Raw genomic sequence first — 25,785 nt, 5'->3', positions numbered from 1 at the left:
GGTTTTGTCAGTGGTGTCTCTGCAGCCCTCAAGGGCCTTTGACAAAGGTGAAGGTGATCTCCATGAATGACAAGGTGCTGCTGACAGGTCCCCCATGAGATTTTTTGGCCTGTTCCTTGACTGTATTATGAAGAGGGCGAGTAAATGCTGGGCAAGAGAAAAAACAGCAGTTTGAGAGTGCAACACATGAGTGGAGACCCTGGTGTGGTGTGTCTTGTGTTCTAAACTGCCTCACATCTACTGCATGGAGAAGGGAGAGACCTTGCCCCACTGCAGTGGCAATCAGTCACTTGTGTTATGAAAATTTGCAAGTGGCCCGTGCTGACCGAGCAGAGAGGCTAGGACACAAAGTACAGAGGTGCACGCGTAAATATTTAGTCATGTGCATGAGGTGTCCGAGCTCAATTGGGGTACCTCAAATGTGGTTAAACACAGGGTTCTTATGCCATTCAAGCATTCAGGTACCTTATTATTTGACTAATGACTAACTAACACACACACGGAGTACCAATTCCTAATCACAGTAAAACTGCACAAAGTAGCTATATCTCTGCAGCTCCATCAGCCATCAGCCTTCTCGCGGCTTGTCTATTGATCCAGACGTCCCCGGAGTTGGTCTATTGCTCATTACTTGTCTGTGATGCTGGACACTGGGAGAGTTTCAAAGGTGTGTAAGAGGGACGGGGATACTGGCATTATCTCGGTTCTCCAGGGGTATCTTTTATCCTTCATGGACAGCTGAATGATTCTGAGAAGTCCTTATTTTGAGGGCAGGGCTGTTCTTCTGGTCCTTGTGATGAGCTGACCTCCTTTAACTCACTTACCCAAGCATGATAAATCAGTACACAATGGGAGCTAGCTAGATATATATCTTAAGAAAGTCAATTCATTTTCATACGATAAAGACTGATGGGCATAAGAGTTAGGGAGGTAGAGTTTGATAACCTTGGATCAGAGGATGTCTGTGGCCAGGTGGGTCCTGCAGAGAGCTTTTTGGTGGTCAAGGATCACCTCTTCGTCATCCAGAACGGTCCATGCCAACATGCAGGAAGTCATGCCAAGGTGGCAGGAGGCTGGCATGCATGAGAAAGGAGCTCTGAGTAACATCAAGCCTGAAGAGGAAGCACAGAGAAGGTGGAAGCTGGCTGCCTTCCAGCCTCCAGGGTTCCGTGGTTCTGTGCTGGAGAGGGCCATTTGTTTGTGTGTGTGTGTGCTTGTCTGTGCATGGGGGAACTGGAGGGATGAGGGAATCCCGAGGCCAGCTTCTAGAGAGATGGAGGGTCTGAGACCAGCTCCTGGCGGGATCCGTGCTGTCTGTGTATCTATAGAGGTATACATCTAACACTAACGCTAACTAGCATGCAAACAGCCCCATCCTCATTGCCCTTTCTCCACACACTGTGGATTGTCTTGGTCTGGAGTCTTCCCAAGGTCCCTTCCAGGATGAGAGACTGTGCATTTCTTTCCGCCATGCGTCTTCCCTTCATGATGAGGGGGAGAGCGCTCACGTTGCCCATGACCACAGAAGTAAGCAGACATAACTTTGGTCCACTCCGCTGTGGGTTTTTTGTCCCACTCAAGGCATTGACTCAATGCTGCTCATCGGGTATCTCCAAACCGCTTTCATCATATCCTGAGTTGAACTTTCGGTTTTCCTTTTTCCTCTTTCCCCTTCCCAAGTTCTTTTCTTTAACCATTGCCGTAGACTCCTCTACAAGCTGCCCAGCTTCTCTTTCCCCACAGGCCCTACATTTGCTTGCTTTGTGCCCTCTCTACGGGGCACGAAGATGTTTCTAACATAGCTGTCCTGACAATTCCTCTGCTGGACAGTACAAAATTAGGAATGTCTTTAATTCCCTGTAGTGCCCTGCAACTCCTCGTGCTGTTATCTTGTGCTGATGCATCACCACAACCATGGTGAGCTGCCTGCACGCAAACATGAAGAACGAACAAAATGGATCTTCAGTCCAGGGGGACCTCGGGAAATTCTGGGAGTCAGCCAGAAGAAACTGCTTAAGTTTTACAAAGAGAAGTGGCCAGTCCTGCATCAGGGGGAAGAAAAACACCGTATTACAGTGCCAGGTGGGACGTGACAGGATGAGCAGTGACCCTGAGGAGAAGGGCCCACGCATTATGAGGGACACCACATGAGCCAGTGGCGCAGGCTGACCATGAACAAGGCCAGCTGCACACAGGGATGGATTAGGAGGAGAGGGCTACCCAGACAGCTTGACTTTTCATGCCCTTTCAGTGAGCCGTGGTGTGGCCACACCTGGACGTGTCTGTCCCTCTGTGGGAATTCCTGCTGTAGACAGGTGGGGAGGAACGGGAGAGTGCCCAGAGGAGGTCTGCACATGGCCTCTGCTTGAGGCCCCACACCCCATCCTTCTGACCTCTGCCATCCCAGCACAACCCCAGGAACATGCTGTCCCTGGAGAAACACCAGCCTCTCCAGACAGCTCCAGATCCCCCTCCCACAGGATGGGTGGCCTTTATGTCATCTGTGTGAAGGGCTGGGGTACGTCCCTCAGTTAAACCCACGATCTTACCTCTCACCAGACACCGACTGGTGACTCCTAAATCCAGTCCAATATCTCTAAAATGTTACAAACGGACAGTCAGCTTTTTATTCCTGGACACATGGAGGAGGAAGAAGACCTTCAGGGGTGAATTTCCTCAGGCATGTTTGGAGAAAGACCCCAGCATTAAAGCACTGCACCAGGGAGATCTTGCTTTGTTAACAGAGACTCTGTGAAAGAGGCCAGCTCTGAGCCACTGTGAAATACATTTTTAGAAGGGAACCAGGTGAAACTAAGACGTAAATGTCTCAGGTGTAGTGACACAAGTGAAACCTTTGTGTAGGAGCATAAAAACCATAAATGACAATATCAACAGCAATGATGAGAAATGTAATCATTAAAAACACAAAACCAATAACAAAACACACAAAAAAGCAGATGGAATCAAATAGTGCGGGAGTCATTCGTGGAGAGAGGTGGAACATTTCTCCCTCTTGAAAAAAATCCATGAAATCAGATACCTAATGGCCTCCTTGAGCTCCTGGTTCCTCATGCTGTAGATGAGGGGGTTCAGTGCTGGAGGCAACACTGAGTACAGCACAGCCACCACCAGGTCGAGAACTGGGGAGGAGATGGAGGGGGGCTTCAGGTAGGCAAATGCGGCAGTGCTGAGAAAGACGGAGACCACGGCCAGGTGAGGGAGGCACGTGGAGAAGGCTTTGTGCCGTCCCTGCTCAGAGGGGATCCTCAGCACGGCCCTGAAGATCTGCACATAGGACAGCACGATGAAAACAAAGCACCCGAAGGTTAAACAGGCACTGACCACAAGAAGCCCAACTTCCCTGAGGTAGGAGTCTGAGCAGGAGAGCTTGAGGATCTGGGGGATTTCACAGAAGAACTGGTCCAGGGCATTGCCCTGGCAGAGGGGCAGGGAAAATGTATTGGCCGTGTGCAGGAGAGCATAGAGAAACCCACTGCCCCAGGCAGCTGCTGCCATGTGGACACAAGCTCTGCTGCCCAGGAGGGACCCGTAGTGCAGGGGTTTGCAGATGGCAACGTAGCGGTCATAGGCCATAATGGTGAGAAGACAATACTCTGCTGTGAGAAAGAAGATGAAGAACAAGAGCTGTGCAGCACATCCTGCATAGGAGATGGCCGTGGTGTCCCACAGGGAATTGGCCATGGCTTTGGGGAGAGTGGTGGAGATGGAGCCCAGGTCGAGGAGGGAGAGGTTGAGGAGGAAGAAGTACATGGGGGTGTGGAGGTGGTGGTCACAGGCGATGGTGGTGATGATGAGGCCATTGGCCAGGAGGGCAGCCAGGTAGATGCCCAGGAAGGTCCAGAAGTGCAAGAGCTGCAGCTCCCGCGTGTCTGCAAATGCCAGGAGGAGGAACTGGGTGATGGAGCTGCCATTCGACATTTTCTTCCCCTGGGCTTGGAGACCTGTGAATGGAAAGAAAAGCAGTGAGAAGTTAGGGAAGATTTCTCTCAAACTAAAGTATTCAATTGGCCTTAGAAACCCACCAAACTGGCTCTCGCCTTTCAGGAAGACCTTTTGCAGGTCCTTTTTGTACACTCTGGTTGGTGCTGGCTGATAGTCCACCAGAGAGCTGAGATCTCTGCAGGGTTCAGTCCTGCCCTACAGCCATGGGTAAAAAGGAACACGGGGTGATCTCAGATTCAATCCACTCCTGGCATCAAAGGGCTTTTCAGCATTGTCACCCGACTGCAGGGCAGAGCTCAGGGCACCTTGTTGTTGGTGTTGTTCTGTTGTAGTTTCCCCACCACACCTGAGGAGTGTTTTTAAGGCAGAAATCCCTGGCATTTCTGCTGTGCTGCAAGTGAAACCTTGTGGGTCCTACGAGCCAAGGGGACTGTCCCTCAGTGCAGAGCGAGGACAGCGAGTTTGTCCATCGGAATTGCTCTCAGCTGCCCTGTGCTGCTGCCTCTTTGAGCTGGAGGATGATCCCAAGCAGACATTCCCCTGAGAAGAACCTGGACACTGGTGAGAGCAGAGGAGTCCCATTTACAAGCGCAGTTCTCCCAGCCCCTCACCTGAGCTCACTGGACCCCAGGAGGATCTCAGCTCTCCCCTCCCAGCCAGGGACACAGGGGGCTCACTGCAGCTGCCTACGTTCAGCCCTCCAGCTGGATTTACACGGCCTTGGCACTGACATGTCTACTCCGTGGGGCTGCTAGACGACACAGGGATGCCACGGGAGAGCTGAGCCCTTCTGGAGGGCAGCGTGCAGCCAAGCAGGACACTCCTGGGAAAGAGCCAACTAGCCTAAAGATGGGGTGGCTTACTCTCGGCCCCACACACTGCAGTCCCCAGAGCCCAAAATATTAAAGGCATTTGGATGCTTTCCTCCCTGGATACACCGGCATGACAGGACGTGCAGCATCAGTGTCTGCGCTGCACCTGAATCCTCACCCCCCACCACAGTGGAAGAAGGGAAGGAACAAGGACTGCAGGGGCAAGAGGGGAACAGGTGAAAATTCTTCTTCAAAAAGAGCCAGGACAGGGAGACACTTGAATATTTCTCCTCTAGGGTGTGGGAGAGGAGACCAGGGAGTGTCTCCAGGGAATGTCTGTGTGGTGGTGGGGAGGTGCCATCCTAAATGGAAAAGGAAATTCCTTTCTCCCGCTCCCCATGCATCCCACTAAAGGTGGAAAATTCAAAATATGGGCTCCATTTCTTTCATTTAAATGCTGCCTTGAAGTCCTTCTCCAAAAGGACCCTCTGCAAATGTCCTGGGGGTGATCTGGAGCTGGGAGGAAACACGACCCACGCAGCACCCTCACGACTGCAGAAGGACCCTGCCGTGACACGACTGGGGTCACTCCTTCCACCCACAGCTTCTCCCCGCAGCGCCATGGGGAGCTCCCCGGGCAGGCTGAGAGCTGACCCTGGCAGGCAGCAGAGTCCCTGGCCCAGCACACAGTTCCCTGGGACACGGGGACCCTGCTCTGAAGGACAGCCCTGAGCACCCCTGCACGCACACCCACCTTCACAGCCCGGCAGCCGTCCCTGGGAGAAGGCAGCCGACATGCCCTGTGCCTTTGGTGATGTGGTAGGGGTGCCCTGCTCTCGAGCACATCCTTCTCAACACCGACGGAGCCTTGAGAGCCTTCCTGACAGATCACATTAGCCATGGGCTATGCCAGCTTTAGGAGACTGCTCCAGGGAGCCTCTCTGCATTATACTGCAGCAGAGACACATCATGCCCTGTCCCTCTGACGGTGCAGCAGGGAAGCCCTGCTCCACACGTTGTCCTTCTCCTCGAAACTAGAGAAACTGTGAGAGTGGTACTTGCAGATCCCGTAGGCTGGGGGTTGTTCCAGCTTCTGGAGATCCCTCCAGCAGCTGCAGATTCAATGCCCTGCAGCCAGAGACTGTGCAAAGGCTGTGAGGATTTCTCCCAGTGAGCTCTCAGCACCCTCCCACCCCAGGCTGCCTTTAAGCTCCGCTGGCCTCACACGTCTCCCCTCGTTACCTGCAGGCAGTGCCCTCAGCCCTGCTGCCCTTTGCAGAGGAGCTGCTCCTGGGCAGAGCCGTCTCTCTGCAGCGCTGCCCGCTTGCCACGAGCTCCCTCCATGCCAGGAGCCCAGCCCAGCTCAGACGCAGAGGACCAGCCCGAGACGTCACTTTCTCTGCCTCCTCGGGGCTCCCTGGAGGTGTCCCTGTGCCTCCAGGGGAACCTGCTGGGAAAGAGACTGAAGTAATACTGCGTGGTCTCTCTTGCACCTCTGGAGAGACGCTTCTTTCCAGCCGGGTAATTTCTGCTATCAGAGAGAGCTGCGCACGAGAAAGGTCTTGTTCCTTCTGGTATGAGACAGGAAACCTGGACAGTGCCAGATCTCCTTTGCCCCCGCTGAGCGAAGGCAGTCGGCTTCGTCAATTGAGGCATCTCCTCCTTGGTTTGTAGTCCTGGGTGTGAAGTGGACTCAGCTCTCACTTAGGGCTGCCACAATCCCACAGGAGGGGGGATTCCTCTTGCCTCTCTTCAGGTGGGCACAAAATAGGCACCTGCTGCATGGGAGCTGCTGGTCTCAGCTCCCAGCGTCATTCCTGGAGATGGAGGCCAGCAGTGAGCTCTTCAGACTCAAACACCTACTGACATTTCAGGTCTCAGACGTGGTCCAAGATTCGTGCCGGTAACTGCAAGATCTAACGGAGCAGTTCATAGAGACAGGGCAGTATCTGGTGCCGTCATCTTTGAGATTCACGAGGAATTCCTTTGGCCACCAGCACGTGCCCACATTTCGGACAACTGAACTTTTCCCTACTCTTTCAACCCAGGGCAGCCTTCTGAGGTAGTCAGGGGACCAGATGTACTCATTGCCATTGACCTCATCCATCTTCTCCATCAGCCGTGTATACTAGATCCCCACTGACTGTAACGGCAGATGTCTCATGGACATCCCCACATCACCTAACCTAATTCAGGGCAGCTACTCGATGGCCATGGACAGGCCTGTTGTGCTACAGGAGGTGCCAGGGCTCTCCAGCACAACTGCAGGTGGCCGGCAGGGACTGCACAGGACCTACGGGAAAGGCATCGCCTTCAGAGTGGGTGCGAGACACACACTCCAGATGCCATGTCTCATAGATTCAGTTTCTGTTGGCCGGCAACTGAATCCCACGAGGGCAATGAGGCAGGGTCTGACCCACCTCCATCCAGTCGATGCAGAGCCGTTCAGGAACAGGAAGCACATCACACTGGGATCTCCACTCATTTGCCTATTTAAGCAACACAAGGAACTCTCCAGAATAATGACCCCAGGTCTTATTGGAGACATTCATGACCCTGACACCACTGGAAGGGGAACACAGCAGCATGCATACTGTCCAGCAGGTTTCTGGGTCTCTTGGGACAACATCTTTGCACAGGCGCAAGGTAGGCCAACAAAGGTGTTGCTGAGTCCAGTCAATTCAGAGGGAATTCTGATCAGGGGTGTGAAAATGTCAGCCTGGGCTGTAGCGACCATGAAATAGTGGGGTCTCAGCTCCCAAGGGGAGTGAGAAAAGACTGAAGCCAGACTACAGATGCTGGGTCTCTAGAGGAGAAATGGGGATGGCTTTAGGTAAGCTAGAGCTTCCCAAGTGTAGAGCCTTGCAAGGCAAGGGTTCGAGGGGACCAAGAGGAGAGGCTGCTGCTTCAGGAACAGTTAAAGAAGAAACAAAGAGAATGAGTGGCCACTGCTGGAATTTAGTAACAGCAGGTGTAGATGAATCTGAGATTCTCTGTGTCCTTCTTGCCTTGGTCTCCTCCAGCAAGCTCTCCCAGGCCTTTGTGCCTTGAGGCAGGACTCTGGAGGGAGTAAAAACCGTGGTGAATTTGGATAGAGTCAGGAGTTACTTGAGCAAACACAATCCTTACCAGTCTATGGGACTGGAGGGGTGGCATCCGAGGGAGCTGAGAGGGCAGGACGATGCCACAGTAAAGCCACTCTCCATCATCACTGAAAGCATCTGGAGTTTGCGGGAACTCCCTAACAACTGGCAGCACCCAAATGCTGCAGGCACTTTCTGCTGTGACCCTGCTTTGCGTAGAATGTTGGTCTATAGAAATCTTGCAAGGTCACTTCCAGCCTGAACGGAAAGTTCCCAGAACAGGCCAATGTCTGCCACCCTGAGACCTGGAATCTGCACTCTGCTCTTCGTCCTCACTCCCTCGGGAGCTGAGACTCCACTCTTTCTTTGCTACTAGAGCCAAGGCTGACAAGGATGACACAGGTTTTCTGATCCAGGTGAGCATCGCCTTGCTTGGCCCATCTGGCAGCTGTGCTAAAAAGCTGAGGCAAAGAGCCTCCAGACACCTCAAGGAGCATTTGCACCGTGCTCTCCTGGGAATGTCAGGGGGTGCTGGGCTGACTTTTGGCTGCCAGGTGCCCACCCAGCTTCACTCCCGCTCCCCCTCCTTCTCCACTCGCCTTGCTGTCTGCAGGGCTGTTTCTCTCCATGTGTCTCACTCCTCTCTCTTACGGTGACTGCACGCTGCTGTTTAGCCTTGCTTCAATATGCTATCACAGAGGTGCCACGAGAATTGCTTACTGGCTCAGCTTTGGGCAGTGGCATGTCCCCTTTGGAGCCAGCTGAAAGTGGCTCTCTCTCACATGGAGTCACCTCTTGATCCCTTTTCTCCTAAGCCACCTCTGCAGCCCCCTCACCCCTACCAAAACCTAGCCATGTCAACGCAATACACAGGGTCATTGATGTCCCCGGTAAGACATTACGTCGTTGGTGAGCCCAAGGCTTCCTCAGGTTGGTTAAATAAGGGTTGGTCCCCTTCCTCTCCTTCATTATAGGTTCTTTGTGTCAGAGCAGAGATGTGCTGGACCTCAGTCGTGGCACCAGGGCCAAGCTCAGGCGTGCAACAAAGCCAGCTGTTACCAAGTGCCCAAGTACCGTGCAGGCAAAAGGTTTGCATCAGAGCATGCTGGGGGGGATGGCAGATGGCAATGTAAAGGGGAAACGAGGAGATCAATCCCTGCTCTCCTCAGGACGAGAGAGAAGCAGGGCTGGACTCTGCAGCCCCGGCACGAGAGGGCTTTGTGTCTGCGGGGTCTCTGCAGCCCCAGAGGGCCTGTGGTGCAGGTGAAGCTGATCTCCAGGCAGGACAAGGGGCTTTTGCAAGTGTCCTTGGCTATGGGTATCCTGAGATCCAGGAACACTGTGCAAATCATTGCTCTGTTCCTTGACTGCATCATCAAAGGGATGACTGAGGGATGTGGGAGAAGCACTCCCTGCATCTACTGGATTGAGATGGGACAGCACTTGCCTCACTGCAGTTGCTTGAAGGAAAGCACTGAACGCCTCAGAAGGTCTCTTGGGGTCTCTTACACGGCTGCTCTGAATGGGGATGATGTTCGCGCAAGTCCTGTGCTGTCCCTGCCGGCTGCACGCAGTTGTGCTGGAGAGCCCTGGCACCTCAGGCAGCTCCACAGGATGGAGTTAACCTTGAAATTGGGCAGCTGCCCTGAATTGGGTTGGGCATTGTAGGGGTGCCAGTGAGAACCCAGCCCTAACTGCCAATGGAGATCTGGTAAAGACAGCTGGTGGAGAAGAGAGAGAGACGTAGCTCTTCAGATGGCAATGACTCCATTTGCTCAGAGGAATAGCTCTATAGGCTGCCCTGTACATAGTGAGCAGGAACAGGCTTCATTGTCCTAAGCGTGGCCATCTGCTGTCACTTCAGCTGCCCAAAGCAATGCCCCAAGAGCCTCCAAAATGATGGCCCCAGACGCTGCCCTGTCCCTCTGAACTGCTCCATCAAAGTTTAGAGATACCTGCACGTCTTGGGCCACCTCTGGCACTTCAAATGTGCACTGTGGTTTGCAGGGCTACAGGAGATTCCTCCCTTTCATTGTCTGGGTGTCCTGTCTCATAGGTGGAAAAGAAGAGGTAGTTCTGGGACCTAACTCTGCCTCTGATAGGGGAAATGATACTGCCGGAAAGGAATGTCCCCCCCAACAGCTGAGGGAGGAAACATCAGTCATGACTTCAGCTTGTTTCACAGCAGGTTCCCCTGGAGCCTCAGGGACATCTTTGATGGAGCCACAGCAAGCCGAGAAAGTGCCACCTGATGAGGTCCGAAGTCCTTGAGTGCATTGCATGGAGGAGACTCAAGCATGCACATCATGTGCATGTGGGGAGAGGAACCCGAGTTGAGCACAAGTGCCACCAGCTATTCCCAGAGTGTCCACGAAGGCCTGTGGGACACGCTCTGTCTTCGGGTAACTTGACTTTGAGAGGAACGTCCTCTGGGAAACCACCTGGATGCCGCACTGGGATGTGCTTCCGTGAACCAGGGTCCCTATGTCCATACCTCATGCCATGAGGCATCTCAGATGGGCACCACACCACAGGGCTGAGGTGCCTCCCAGCATCTGGGAGTGGCAGCAGGAGGCCAGAGAGTCCCTACACCTCTGCACGTGGAAGCGAAGGGCTCGCGGCTTTGAACAGCCCTGTCAGAGCCCTGACAATTCTGCGTGTGACTTCAGGAACAACCCCACCGGCCCAATGAGATTTCTCTCACCTGCCTTTTCCGGTTCATCGCAAGTGCCTCTGTGTGCTGCCTCACCCTCCCCTGTCCTTATGGCCCATCCCTTGTTTCACACAGTCTGAAAGCAGCACGTCCACAGAGCATTTCGCCCGCGCAGTCCGAAAGGGTCCTGCAAGCAGGAGTGTCGCCGCCCTCCAGAAGATGGCTTTTCTCACCCTTCACACAGAACAGAGCACGTCTAGGGACTATGATGCACTCAGAAGCACAGACACCTCCGTGTTTCACCTCTCTGAACTTCCCGATTTCCTTAGGCACCTAACAGAGAAACAAATGTTGTCACTCGAAGGTGTACCCACAAGGAGAGAGGGGACAGGAAGACCTAAAATTTTCCATGGCAAAAGGGGATTAGGACAATTTGTCATCATCAATGGCGTTTCCCCTAATGGGAATGGGCAACGTCCCCAACCTTCAGAAAAATCTCTTCCTCCTCCCTCCCATGACCTGCCCCATAATTGCGCTTGGGAACAGCCTCAGCATGGGGCTGCTGGTGGAAAACCTGGAAACCTGCTACAGCTCCGCCACCCTGACTGTCCTCCCACTGGGCACAGCACCATCTCTGCTCACAGCGCTCTTAGGGCTATTTCCTGCACCTTTGGCAGGTACAGAGTGGCTCCTGCTGGTGGCCACATGCTATGACCAGTACTTGGCTCTGTGCCACCCCCTGCTCTCTGCAAGACTCCTGAACTGGAAGGGTTGTCGCTAGAAGACAGCTGCACCTTGGCTGGGGGGATTTCTGTCATCTGCAGTAATCATTTCCTTCTTGTCCCAGACACATTGGCTGGCCCTGATGTACTAGACCACTTTTGTGATTTTGCCCCAAGGCTGGAGCTCTCCTGCAGTGAAACCATGACGCTCATGCTCTCAGCTTTGGAAACGTGCTGTTTAGATCCAGTCTTCCCCTTCCTGGTCACACCGGCATCTTGTGTGTGCATCAGAGCTTCCATGGCCACCGAATTAATTCGCATCAGGTGCAGGGATGCTTTACACGTGCCCTTATACAGCCCTGACCATATCAAGAATCCTTCAATACTCCTTCAGGAGTTTGTTTGATTTCCCAAGGAGTATCAGTACCTATTAAAAAAAATATAAACATACATATGTCCAATGCAGCAGTCTGCATCTCTGTTAGAAGCCTTGAAGCAGTGTCCGGGGGAGCAGGGCTTGAGGTGTGAGCATCCCCTGAGTTGACGGATCCCCTTTCCCAGCAGGTGGGGTCAGGGCTTGGCTGTCCTGCTTGGTGACACACATCAAGGGCTTTCACAACCACATGCCACGTTTGATTTTCCACCTCGAAGCAGCACCTCTGACTTCCTGCTTCACCAGCCTCCAAGGACTCTCGGAAGCTCTTGGAGGTTTGCTGCTGACTTTTACTTGTCTTGAGGCTTGTTCAGTCTTTCAGGATCTGCAGTTCAGGCACTTGGCACCAGAGGGCTCATTAACATGCAAAACGCCCTAACAAGTCAAGTCTCTGGGCATATTTTTCCTTAAAAGTCTTCAATTCTCATGTGCTTAATTAGAGAAGTTTCAGGAATGTAATCAAAGTGAAATAATATGATTACTAAACAACAAGAAGAAAGGGTTTCTTTTTTCTTTTTCCTACTTTATTTTTCTGCTTATACATGAATGGAAATCAGCAGTCTCTACGTGATACTGATCCTGAGCGTCTGCTAATGCAGTCTGAACAGATATGAAAATCAAGACCCTTTGTGTTCCACAACCTATGGCCAGTCTTCATCCTGCCCCCAACCCAGCACTTCTCTCATCAGCCCCCTGGGACTTACAGCAGCCCTGTTCAAATCTGAGCTTCCTCCACTGAAGCTGCGCGGTTCAGCCCATTGGCACCGGTTCCCACCTGGGTTACTTGGAGAACGAGCAGCACACGGACACAGAAGGGTGTTTGTCACTTGCCAACAAATGGAAACAAAGGAATGCACAGTTCAGTAAAAAAAAGAGACATTCCTCAGCAATGTGTAAAGTCCACATTACCCCCACCGAAATCTGCTTCCTAAGGTGGCCAACCTTAGACCAACAGAAAACATAATTTTTGTTAAATCACAGATCCCAAGACTTCCCAAAAGATTCCCTGTCCTGGACTTTCTTTCTTTGTCCATAATTGTTCTTTGCACGCAGTGAGGCTTACACTCACGTCACGAGCTCCCTCGATTCGCAGAGAGAAGCAAAGAGACAAAGTAAATCAAATGGTCTTTTGAACACACAAATCTGCCTAAAGGGGGCCCTGAGCAGCAACAAGCTTTTGGACAAATCATGGAATAACAGAATGATGGAATGTGTGGGGTGGGAAGGGACCTTGAAAGGTCATCTAGTCCAACCCCCTGCAGTAAGCAGGGACACCGACAACTAGATCAGGTTGCTCAGAGGCTCATCTAACCTGGCCTTGAATGTCTCCAGGGATGGGGCCTCCACCCCGTCTCTGGGCAACCTGTGCCACTGTCTCACCACCCTCAGTGGAAAGAACTTCTTCCTAAACTCTAATCTAAACCTGCCCTGCTCTAGTTTAAAACCATTGTCCCTCGTCCTAAGGCCACATGCCCTTGCAAACAGCCTTGCAACAGCTTTCTGACAGGGCCCCTTCAGGTACGGGAAGGCCGCTATAAGGTCTCCCTGGAGCCTTCTCTTCTCCAGGCTGAACAAACCCAACCTCTCTCAGCCTGTCTTCTCAGGAGAGGTGCTCCAGCCCTCGGATCATCTTCGTGGCCCTCCTCTGGACCCGCTCCAGCAGGTCCATGTCCTTCTTGTGCTGAGGGCTCCACAGCTGGACACAGTACTCCAGGTGGGGTCTCACGAGAGCAGAGTAGAGGGGGAGAATCCCCTCTCTGGGTCTGCTGGCCATGCTTCTTTTGATGCAGCCCAGGACACGATTGGCCTTCTGGGCTGCAAGCACACATTGTTGGCTCATGTGCAGCTTTTCATCCACCAGGACCCCCAAGTCCTTTTCCACAGGGCTGCTCTCTATCAAGTCATCCCCCAGCCTGTATTGGTAACGAGGGTTGTCCTGACCCAAGTGTAGGACCTTGCACTTGGCCCACCTTGATTGCCGTGTCCAGTTTTGCACCCCCCACCACAAAGAAGACATTGAGGGGCTGGAGCAGGTCCAGAGAAGAGCAATGAAGCTGGTGAGGAGTCTGGAGAACAAGTCTGATGAGGAGCAGCTGAGGGAGCTGGGGCTGTTTAGCCTGGAGAAAAGGAGGCTGAGGGGAGACCTTCTCGCTCTCTGCAACTCCCTGAAAGGAGGGTGTACAGAGGTGGGGGTCGGTCTCTTCTCCCAAGAAACAAGCTACAGGAGAAGAGGAAATGGCCGCCAGTTGCCCCAGCAGAGGTTTAGACTCGATATTTGCAAAAATCTTTCCCCTGAAAGGTTTTTCAGGCATTGGAACAGGCTGCACAGGGAAGTGGCTGAGGCACCATCCCTGGAGGTAATTAAAAGACGGGTAGACAGAGCGATGGCACCTCTCGCTCCAGAGGCACCCAGCTGCGGCCACCACAGCCAGTCTCCCAGCAAGCGGCTCTCGAGAGCAGACGCACATTGTTGCATCGTCACGTTGCCGCGACACCGCACTGCACATCGTCATGTTGCCACGCCGCTGCCCGGCTGCTGCCCAGCCACCCCGGGGCCCACCTGGAGGCCCGTCTGGACACGCGTGTGGGCCACTCGCTCTCGCTTTGGACAGTCAAGATGTGGCTTGGTCTCTAAAAATGACTGGCTGGATCCTAAAAATGCTTGTTTAGAGCTTGACAATGGGTCTTTGAATCTTAAAATGGGCTTTGGAACTTGTAAATGAGGCTTTGTACCTAAAAATGAGGCTTTGGGTTCAAAAGCATGATAATTTGGTCCCTAAAAGAGGGGTTTTGACCATAAAAATTAGGATTTTGACATCCAAGATGCATCTTGGACCCTAAAACTGACTGGCTTAATCTTAAAAATGCCTTTTTGGAGCCTGAAATAGAAGCTTTGGAAACAAAAAATGTGTTTTTGTGCTCTTGAAAGGAGACTTTAGAAAACACAACTGAGCCTGGGGGCCCCTCCCCAGCCCCCAGTGGGGTCGACAGTGTCCCCTGGTCTCACTGTGACACGGAGGTGGACAAAACTGATGCTGCCATGGAACCAGCCCAGCAGGCGGCCGCTGTCCCCACAGCCCTGGGCATAGGGCACCTGTGGGGACAGGGAGGGGGACAAGAGACCTGGAGGGACAGAGACAGGGCTGGGGACAGTGGTGTGGCCAGGACACCTGTGGGGACAGCGATGGGGACATGGCACCTACAGGGATGACACTGGGGTCAGGGATAGGGTCAGCTGCAGGTTGTACACCTGCCCCTCCTCTGCGCTCCCACACGGGGAAGTCAGGGGCTGAATGTGGCACGTGTGTCCCCCTCCCCGCAGTGTCCCCACAGCCCAAGGTGCTCTCCCCATCTCCTCAGTGTCCCCCCCAAACCTGTGAGCAGCAGAAGGCTCCACGTCACCTCCGTGCTGGTGACGACCGCCTGTCTGACGCGGATGGAGGTGGGGAAGCTGATGCAGAAGATGTGCTGGACGTCGGCTGGGTCGAACACCTCCAGGGTGTCGCTCTGCTTCTGCTCCGTCAGCATGCAGGCGTGGGGGGGCTCCCCACGGGGATCCACTGTCACTGTGGGGAGGAGGGGACGGTCACCCAGCATGGCGGTGGCAGGGGGGGAAGGGGGAGTGAGGGGTCGGCATACATCCCTGACGCCGTGGGAGAGGGCCTGACAGGAGCAGGCGTGACGGCCAGAGTCACGGAGCAAGAGGTGGGTCCTGCTGTAACCCAGGAGGAAGAGGTGCTGCTGGGCAAGCGCCAGCTTGTGGTAGCCATGAGAGGGGGGAGACAGGATGGAGGCCATCAGTGCTCGCTGCCAGCAGCCATCAGTGCTCAGGCGGCTCCTGATTGGCTCCCAGGTGGTCAGGCTGGCCAGGTGCAGGTCACCTGAGGTGATGGGCTGTCACTCTGCCCAGGATGTTTCCTCTCATTGGCTGCCTGGCATTTCCCCCTTGCTCCTCCCATCAACTGATGGGTCAGACGCTTATCAATCATCTGTGTGCTGCTTGAACTCCAGCTGTGATTGGTGGAGCCCACATGCCCCGCCCCCACATGGTGCCAAGTGTTGTTTTTGACTTCCGCCACCTTCCCTGCAGGCCTTGAAGCTTGATTGGTTGGTTACACATCAATTGTGTGCCTTGCCCCCGCCTCCTCAAAGCCGATTGGCTGTTCAGGGCCCATAGGCGGGACAGAGAGGGGAGGGCGGACGTTGCCAGGCGACAAGCTGCGCCTTTGGGTTCAGACCCTCAGGTTGGAACTGTGGGCCCTGAAGAAATGTTCTGGGTCGGAAAAGATGGCTTTGAGTCCCAAAACTGAGGATTTCAGCCTTAAACATGGGGCGTTGGAAATGAAGTGGAAGCTTTGAACCCTGAAATCAGGTTTTGTGCCCTCAAATGACACATTGGTACCAAAACCTGAGGCTTTACACCCTAAAAATGGGGCTTGGGAGGCTCAAAATGAGGTTTTCGGCCTTCCAAATTGTGGACTGAATCCTAAAAAGGGAGATTTCCTCCCTGAAAATGGGGTATTGGAAGCTAAAAATGAGGATTTTATCCCGGAAATGAAATTTGGATTCTGAAAATGAGGCTTTGGCCCTCCAAAATCAGACTTTGAGCCTTAAAAATGGTGCTCTGGGCCCTTCAGATGAGTCATTGGACCTAAAAGTGGGGCTTGGAAAGTATAAATGAGGTCTTGGACCCTAAAAGGGAGGGTTTGGACCCAAAGAAGGAGGCTTTCAGCCCTGGAATGAAGGTGTTGGTCTCTAAAAATGACGCTTTAGGGGCTAAAAAATGTGGCTTTGATCTTTAAAGAAGGGTTTTGGCCCATAAAGATGAGGGTTTAGACACTTACAGTGCAACTTGGACCCTAAAAACGACTGGCTGGATCGTCAAGACCATGCTTTGGGGCCTGAAAATGAGGCTTTGGGCACTTAAGATGCAGCTTTGGACTCTGAAAAGGAGCTTTTGCAAACTGAAACGGAGCCTTTGAACCGTGAAAATGGTGCTTTAGAGCCTACCATGAGGCTTTGGAAGCCCAAACGAAGGCTTTGGAAGCCCAAACGAAGGCTTTGGAAAACAAAAATGAGGCTTTGGACACTGTAAGTGTAGCTTTGGAGCCTAAACCCTCTCCCCTGCTCCTTTTGCTCTGGCAGGGCTCCAGCCAGGCTGGAGGGGACAAGAGGATAAAAGGAGTTCCCTGGGCATAGAGAAAGGCAGCGGGAGGGCTCTGGGTGGCACCCAAGGGCACACGGAGGGCCGTGGTGGGTACCCAGAGGCACGCCAAGGGCTCGGGGTGGGCATCGAGAGGCAGCCAGAGGGCTCTGGGCTGCGGCAAAGGGCACATCTAGAGCCCAAGGCCGCACCAAGGGGCAAGCAGAGGGCCTTAGGAAGCACGCAAAGAGAAATGGAGGTCCTTGGGAGGCAGCCAAAGGCCATTTGGTGGCCCCTCAGCTGCCCCGAAAGGCCCACACACTGGTCCCGGGGGGACAGGGGAAGGCAAACAGGCCTTGAGAAGACAAGAGGAGAGGTCCCGTGGCAAAGACAACAAGCTGAAGCCCATCCATTGGCAGGACACCAAAAGGCCCAGCGAGGGCCCTGGGTGGGAACCCAAAGGCCCATCAGGGCTCTTGAGGGGACCAGAGGAGAAAGGCACAGAAGAAGGCGCAGCTTCAGCAGCACCTGCAGATGGGACTCGCCTACGGCATGAGTAGAGCTTTGCAGGGCTGGACCAGCCCCTCAGAGAGCCCAGCCGCAAAGCTTCCTACACAAGGCTAAAACCTTGGCTGCTTTTCTCTTCCCTACTTCACATTCCCTCTAAAACTGGGTCTTAGCCTGACCAGGGCTGTAGGAGGGAGGAAGACGAGGGAAAACATTGCAGGGAAAATGCCCAGACACGGTGTGGCCTGGCGTGACTCCTGTAGGTACAAGCAAGCCCTTGGGAGCGTCCTGGTTTGAGGTGCAGCAGAACCAATTTTGTGTTCAGTAATTTTACTCTGCAGCCAAGCCTCTTCTAACCAACTGAACTCTCTGACATTAACAGCGTATTGTCCAGACGCTGTTCGCTCCCAGAGTGATAAGACCTGGTTGTTTCTAGTTTATGCCAAGGAACGGTGTGCAGAGAGGCTCCTGCTCATCCTTATTGCTGTCACAGCCAAGCTCAGCTCACTGTGTTATTTGCCCCGTTGGAGGGGGGGAAGCGGAGAAGCGTAGAGGGGCGGCACCTGCGGGGAGGAGGGGACAGGACGGGGGATCCCAAACTGACCCATGGGGTATTCCATCCCACCTGCCCCACGCTCAGTATAAAAGCTGAGGGATCACATGGGGCAGTCTCTTCTTTCGACGGCCGAAGTCCCAGGAGGACTCTGTCAGTTCACCTGACTTTAATCCTGATCCGTGCATTCCCAAACCCAGATCGGGAATCCAGCTCCCGTCCATCGCTGAGTCCAGTCTGGGACTTTCCCAGTGCCTGCCGGTGACGTGATCGTCATCCTGGGAGTTTGATACAGTTTTGTGCTTATTGTATAGATTTCAATGCTTTCTTTTTATTTTATTATTAATGTTTTATTAAAGTAGTTAGTTTTTTGCTAAACTCACAGGACTCTCTCTCTTGCTCCCTCTCTTCTCCTTGTTGCTTTCAGTGGCCAGTCCGGCCCAAACCACGACAGGCAGCAAGATCTTTATAGTCCGCCTGGAGGAGCTGCCTGGGGACCCGGTGGCCCTGGAGCCGCGCACCTCCTCAGGACCCCCTCCACAAGGCTCCCAGCTACCGCCCTCTTGAATGACTTGGGCTGCACGGGCTCCTCCAGGAAAAGCCTCGCACACACTGTTCTGCGGCGTGCTCCTGCCTGGGTAAGGGGCTTCGGACCCGCTGGAGGCACGGGCTGTCTTGGAAACTGCGGGTCCATGGAGGGGAGGGTGCCTGCGGTGCTCCCTGGCCTCAGCGTACGCAGAGTTTCCCAGGCGGGCACCGAAGACCTTGCTGCTGTGACTCCAGAGGTGTAATGCCGGGACTGCTGAAGGCCTTCTGTTGGCCGGCGAGCATCTCGCTCAGCACCTCAGGGGAGGGGTGGGAGGAGAGTCCGTGAGCTCTCCTCTTTGATTTCTCCTGCTTCCTCTGAAGGTGGGACTGTTGCAGGGAGGCTGAGAGGTGGCAAGACCTTCCTTGGTTGAAGCTTCTCTCATTTCTGCTCTGACATCCTTTCTTCCTCCGACTTCTTCTTCAAGGTTTCCACAACTTCAAGGTCAATGATTTTGGCATACCCGACTGATTCTGCACGCAGCTGCTGAATTCTGGAGATGGCTTTTTGCGTGCTCTCCTTGGCAGTCTGGCGACTCACTCGAGAGACATCAGCAGCCTTTTGCAGCGGCTGCAAGATGAGCAACTTTGCCCTCGTGCTTGCTTCTGGGATCTGCCATTCCGATGCTCTGGGTGATCCTGGTCCTTTCACCACGGCCCAAAGCTTCAGGGTCTCAGGAAACTGCCAGACAAAGTCCTGCTCAAACTGAGAAGCTACAAAGGATGACAAGGTGGAGCTAACGCTTCCAACAGCCTCTTTGGTCGCTTTGTCAATAGAAGAGTGCGAAGAGGCTCTGTTGGAAGCTGCTTGTTGCGCCTCCCTCCATCTCTCTTCTCCAGATCTTCCTGCTTGGGTGGCTCTGCCGGCAACGAGCTCTGACAGCTTCTGCCTGGCTGCTGGCCCTGGCTCAGCTGCACCAGACATGCTGGATACCGACTGCTCCCCAACGCTCTCCAACACACTGGCCACAATCTCTCGAGCCACCAGTCTAATTTCACCCCGACGATCCGCAGAAGAAGTGCCCAAAGGATCTGCCCCTCTGGCACTGGCAACCGAGCTTCCGCTGACCTCATCGGGAGCCCTCCTTAAGACGTGGACGGACTGGTCCAGCGCCTTCACCTGCTCCAGCACTTCCTCGATCATGGTCTCGGCCTTCTCCTTAACCTCCTGGTCTTCGGCCAGCGTAGCCTGCAGCAGCGTAGGCTGGATGCTTTTAGGCGCTTCTTCTTCTTTGGCACACTTTGGAGACTAGAATGAGGAGCAGATGATGAGGGACTGTGTTCCTTCACCTCGGTTTGCCTTCCTCTTCCTCCTCACAAGACCCCTGCCCAGAGGAGTCCCTAGCAGTCCAGCTTGAAATCCTCTGGTTTCTCTGTAGGCTAGCGGGCACAGGGAGGTTTCTGGTTTCCTGAGGCCACGAGCCAAGTGTTGTGGGCACTTCTTGGCATCCAGCAGGTGCCATGTTGCTTAGAGCAAAGGGCACTGTACCTGCCCTGGACCTCAGCACGGTGAACCAGGTGCCACGGGCCGGCCCTCCACTGCAAGCTAGTGGCTGCCTGAGTACCGCAGATCGTGTCTGGAGGACAGGCCCCAGGGCACAGCGAGCCCCCGCACGGGCTGGTACTTCCAGCGGGCTCATTGGCTCCAGCCGCGGGAGGCGCTGGGCAGCGTTGCAGAGCGGAGGGAAAGTGGTGGAAGGTACTGGACCAGGCTCCTTGCTCCAGTCTCTTCTGCCACAGGTCCCAGCCGCTCACGGGGCACTGCTGCCCTGTATCAGGGGACCAGTTTGCCCCTTTTCAAGGCCCAATGCCAAGAAGAGGTTTTTTGAGAGCAGAAAAGGAAACAATCCCTTTTCTTTTGGCACCTGGCTGTTGTCTGACAGCCCAAGGAAATGTCCTTGGGACAGGAGGCAGTCTGAAAGTCCAGCCTCGGGCAAAGTGGGGAAGAACTCGCAAGCCAAGAACAGAGACAGGCAGCAGCCTGAAACCGTCCTCTCCCGTCATTTGCTCTTTGGCAGCTTGACAGCCCGACTGCCATGGCCGAGGGAGCTTTACCCTTCACCCGGGCATAGACACCACCCCACACTATCCGGAAACACTTCCCGAGAGGTTGCTGCAGGGGACGGAAGGCCGGCAGCATTTAATGGGCCCCCTGCTAATGAGAACTGGGCTAATCAAAGACCGCCTTGAAGAGAAAACCAACCCACGAATGGCCAAGCACCGGCACTGTCAGGTTCAGGGACGCTGCATCTTTGGATGCAGAAGTCTTTGGATGAAAACCAGAGGTTTTCAACCAGACGCGAAACCAGCACCATGAACCGTGCGGCCATTTAGTGCAGCTCACAGGTTCGTGCTAAATGTGCGAGTCCAGGCGCAGAAGTGGCCACTGAGAGTGCCCAGGCACACTTTTGTGTCAGAAGGGGCTAGTGCCTCCTGTCCGAGATACACGGGAAGGAAAGCGCCCACTTCTTGGTCTCTGACAGCCACCTTCAAACGACAACAGGACACACACCAGCCAGGCACCACTTCCTCAGCAACCAAGCACGGCTCACAAGCCCCGAGGAGCTGCATCTGTGTGTGTGGCAGCACCCTCTCCCAAGGCCCGGGTACCAAGGCACTAGCGCACAGCGGAGGCGGCCCCCAGCACCCACGCGGCTCCTACTCACCAGCTTCCCTTCGAGAGCGGACTTTTTGGAGCTGCTCTGGGTGCCTGGCTGTCTCCTCTTTGCAAGCTGCTGCTGCTGCTGCTGTTGGCTCTCGGCCTGCTGGAGGAGGTCTTGCTCTTTTTGAAGAGCCTCCAGTCTTTCAATCCGCTGCTTGATCACCGTGAGGTGCCTGTCAAGAGAAAGGAAGGCAGCTGAGAAGGAGCCGCTCTGTCCATCTGGGCCAGGCTGTTTTCCGCTCAGCCGCTCCCGTCATCCTGCTCCCAGCTGCTTTGCTCCAGGAGCCCCGGCAGCAGCTTCCAGCTGCCTGCCCAAGGCTCCAAAGACAGACCGTGCCAACGTGTTTGCATCCGGCACCGGCTCCTTCCACCGCCGGGCTTTGTCTGTTCACTGGGCCATGAGGCTCCAGGACTTCTCTTGGGGACCACGGGCCCCCTTCAAGAGCAAGCGTTACTTGGCCTTTTCTCACCTCTGCTTCCTCCTCCTCTCTCCACCTGGCAAACTCTTTCTCTCCTCCTGCAGCAGCCAGTCTCGCAGGCAAGAAACGTCAGTCCTTCCCGGCAGTTCAGGGGCATCGTCTAATTTGGCCGGGTCTTGCCGGAGCTTTTTCTGAAAGGTAACACCGGTTTGGGGTTCACTGTTGCCTGGACAAGCGCTCACGCCCCTGCATGCTGAGGCGTCCCGCAGGCCCAGCCTAGCGACGAGGGCAGGAGAGAAATGCTTCCCTCGGGACCCCGCGTGCTTGCAGGTGACTTTTCTGCCCATGCCCACCCCGCTCTCTGCGCTTGCTCTGCTGGCGGCCCAGTCGTCCTTTCCCTGCCACACCACGCGTCCCAGCAGCGCAGCCCTCACTTCTGCATTGGGTGCCTCCCCTCCCCGAGATGCCGCAAGGGAACCCCCAGCCCTCGGCACCGTGCCGCTGACCGGTGCCCACCAACACCCCGCTGTGTCTACCTCCTCTCGCATGAACCATCATTAAACCAAAGGTCTCTCAGCACTCTGTCTACCCGTCTTTTGATTACCTCCAGGGATGGTGCCTCAGCCACTTCCCTGTGCAGCCTGTTCCAATGCCTGAAAAACCTTTCAGGGGAAAGATTGTTCCTAATATCCAGTCTAAACCTCTGCTGGGGCGTCTTGGGGCCGTTTCCTCTTCTCCTGTTGCTTGTTTCTTGGGAGAAGAGACCGACCCCCACCTCTCTACACCCTCCTTTCAGGGAGTTGCAGAGAGCGAGAAGGTCTCCCCTCAGCCTCCTTTTCTCCAGGCTAAACAGCCCCAGCTCCCTCAGCTGCTCCTCATCAGACTTGTTCTCCAGACTGCTCACCAGCTTCATTGCTCTTCTCTGGACCTGCTCCAGCCCCTCAGTGTCTTTTTTGTGGTGAGGGGCGCAAAACTGGACACAGCACTCGAGCTGGGGCCTCACCAGTGCCCAGTACAGGGGGACGGTCACTTCTCTAGTCCTGCTGGCCACACTGTTCCTGATACAGGTCAGAACGCTGTTAGTCCAACCTGGCCTCGTGCCCCAGGATTCTGGGTTGGTTGGGTTGGAGTTTGGGGTGGATTTTGGGTTTTTTGATTTGGCTTTTGGATTGGATGTTGAGTTTCCTGGACTGGATTCTTTGGGTCGGATTGTTTGTGTTAGATTTTTGGGGTTGTTTTTTTTCATTTATTTAAGTTGTTTTTTGGGGTTGGATTTTGGGGTTGATTATGGGGTGGTTGGTTGGAATTTTGGCTTGGATTGGATTTTTACCCCTGGGTGGGCGTGTCAGGCAGCCATTGTGACATGAGGGCGGCAGGGCCAGCGCTGAGTGTCTGGCGGTGGTGGCATGGCAACCGCTGATGTGCTGCCTGCAGTGGTGGGGCTGCCATCGGCAGGGACATGTTCAAGCAGGTCAGGTTCCTCCAACGCCGTCCAAGCTGGCCTTGAGCCCTGGGATTTTGGGTGGGTTGGGTTGGATGTTGGGGTGGATTTTGTTTTGTTGGGTTTGGATTTTGGATTGGATTTTGGATTTTTTTGGGTTGGATGTTTGGGGTTGGATTTTTTGGGGTGGATTTGTTTTTTTTTCAGTTAGATTTTGGGTTGGATTTTGGTTTTTTGGGTTGGATTTTTGGGGTTGGACTTTTTGGATTGGAATTTTGTGGTTGGTTGGGTTTAATTTTGGGTTCTTTTTTGGGGGTATTGGGCTGTTTGGAGTTGGGTTTTGGACTTTTTTGAGTTCAATTTTTTGGGTTGGGTTTTGGGGTTGGGTTTTTTGGGTTTGATTTTTACCCCTGCATGCGCATGTCAGGCAGCCATTGTGACATGAGGGCAGCAGGGCCAGCGCTGAGTGTCTGGCGGTGGTGGCATGGCAACCGCTGATGTGCTGCCCGCAGTGGTGGGGCTGCCATCGGCAGGGACATGTTCAAGCAGGTCAGGTTCCTCCAACGCCGTCCAACTGGGCCTTGACCCCTGGGATTTTGGGTCGGTTGGGTTTGAAGTTGGAGTGGGGTTTTTTTTAATGGTTGGATTTTGGCTTGGATTTTGGAATTTTTGGGCTTTACCTTTTTTGGCTTGGATTTTTTGGGCTTGGATTTTTTGGGGTGGATTTTATGTTTTTTGAGTGATATTTTGGGTTGCATTTTGGGTTTTTCAGGTTTGATTTTTGGGGTTTGATTTTTGGGGTTTGATTTTTCAGGTTGGATTTTTTGGGTTGGATTTTTCGGGTTGGTTAGGTTGAATTTTGGGTTGGGTTTTTTTGTTTGGGTTTTTTGGGATTGGGTTTTTGGGGGTTCGGTTTATTGTTTCTTGATTAGATTTTGGGTTTTGGGGACTCGATTTTTGGGGTTGGGCTATTTGAACCCTGGGATTTCTAGTTGTTTGGAGTGGATTTTGGGGTGGTATTGGTTGGGTTTTTTTGTGTTGGGGGTTTTTGTTGTTGGGTTTTTCTTTTTGGGCTAGATTTGTTGGGGTTGGATTTTTGGACTGGGCTGTCCCCAGGGCCCTCCATCCCACATGCGTTTAAACTTGCCTGTCTGATACCAACCAAATCCCTTTGATTTGGCTGAAAATAAAAGTATTCCAGTGCTTGACAAACCTTTCAGTGAAGAAATGTTTTTCCTACTATCCAATCTAAACCTTCCCTGGCACAACTCCTGGCCATTTCCTCTTGTCACGTAACTCGTTACTTGGGAGAAGACACCAACAGCCACCTCGCCACTTCCAAGCCTGCAGTGCTGCATTGGGTTTTTGTGACCCAAGTGTAGGACCTGGCACTTGGCTGTGTTGAACCTCAGACCACTGGCCTCTGCCCATCGATCCAGCCTGTCCAGATCCCTCTGCAAAGCCTTTCTACCCTCAAGCAGGTCGACACTGCCAACCAACTTGGTGTCGTCTGCAACCTTATTGAGGGTGCACTCGATCCCCTCATCCAGATCATTGATAAAGACATTAAAAGGAACTGGCCCCAGTTGTAGGCCCTGGGGAAAACCACTTGTGACCAGCTGCCACCTGCATTAATCTTTGTTCACCACCACTTTGGCCACTCTTTGGCTCAGCCATCCAGCCAGGTTTTCACCTGGCATAGAGTACTCCCGTCCAAGCCACGGGCAGCCAGTTTCTCAGGGAGAATGCTTTGGGAAATGCTGTCAAAGGCGTTTCTAAAGTCCAGGTAAAGAACATCCACAGCCTTTCCCTCATCCACTAAGTGGGTCACCTTCTCATAGAAGGAGATCAGGTTTGTCAAGCAGGACCTGACTTTCATGAACCCATGCTGACTGGGCCTGATCACCTGGTTGTCCTCATGTGCCACATGATGGCACTCAGGATGATCTGTTCCATGACCTTCCCCACACCGAGGTCAGACTGACAGGGCGGTACTTCCCAGGATCCTCCTTCTGGCCGTTTATGTTGATGGGCGTCACCTTTACTAACCTCCACTTAACTGGCACCTCCCCGCTTTGCCAGGACTGCTGATAAATGATGGAAAGCGGCTTGGTGAGCATCTCCGACAGCTCCCTCAGTACCTGTGGGTGGAACCCATCTGGCCCCATAGATTTGTGTATGTCTAAGTGCTGTAGCAGGTCCCTCACTATTCCCTTTGGATTATGGGGGCTTCATGCTGCTCCCCATCCCTGTCTTCCCGCTCAGGGGCTGAGTACCCAGAGAACTGCTGGTCTTACTAGTAAAGACGGAGGCAAAGAAGGTATTAAGTACCTCAGCCTTTTCCTCATCCTTTGTCACTATGTTTTCCGCCATATCCAATAAAGGATGGGGATTCTCCTTAGCTCTCTTTGTGTTTCTAATGTAATCACAGAAACATGTTTTAGTGTCTGTTATGACATTAGCCAGACAAAGACCTAGTTGGGCATTGGCCTTTCTAATTTTTTCCCTGCATAACCTCACAACATCCTTGTAGTTCTCCTGAGTTGCCTCCCCCTTCTTCAAAATGTCATAATCTCCTTTTTTCCCCTGAGTTTGAGACAAAGCTCTCTGTTCGGCCAGGCCAGTCTTCTTCCCCACCAGCTTGTGTTTAGGCACACGGGGATGGCCTGATCCTGCGCCTTTAAAAGTTCCTTCTTGAAAAACGTCCTGCCTTCCTGGACTTCTTTTGCCCTTCAGGACTGCCTCCCAGGGGACTCTGTCAACCAGGCCTCTCAAAAGGGCAAACTAAGATAACCAGGTCCAAAGCCCA

At 53.6% G+C, this 25,785-nt stretch overlaps 1 protein-coding gene across 1 annotated transcript; it reads right to left on the bottom strand.

The window, feature by feature from the left end:
* Nucleotides 1-3,075: 3,075 nt before the first annotated feature.
* On the bottom strand, nucleotides 3,076-3,594 carry LOC134507621 (olfactory receptor 14C36-like; the record flags this gene model as incomplete). The annotated part of the gene is made up of 1 exon (XM_063318415.1): nucleotides 3,076-3,594. A coding segment is annotated over exon 1 (519 nt), but the record flags the coding sequence as incomplete, so codon positions are not given.
* Nucleotides 3,595-25,785: the final 22,191 nt, after the last annotated feature.

This window comes from Chroicocephalus ridibundus, chromosome 25 (assembly GCF_963924245.1).
Source record: "Chroicocephalus ridibundus chromosome 25, bChrRid1.1, whole genome shotgun sequence".
NCBI lineage: Eukaryota > Metazoa > Chordata > Aves > Charadriiformes > Laridae > Chroicocephalus > Chroicocephalus ridibundus.
Note: the sequence above shows the minus strand (reverse complement) of the source record. Positions and strands in the feature narration are given on the sequence as shown.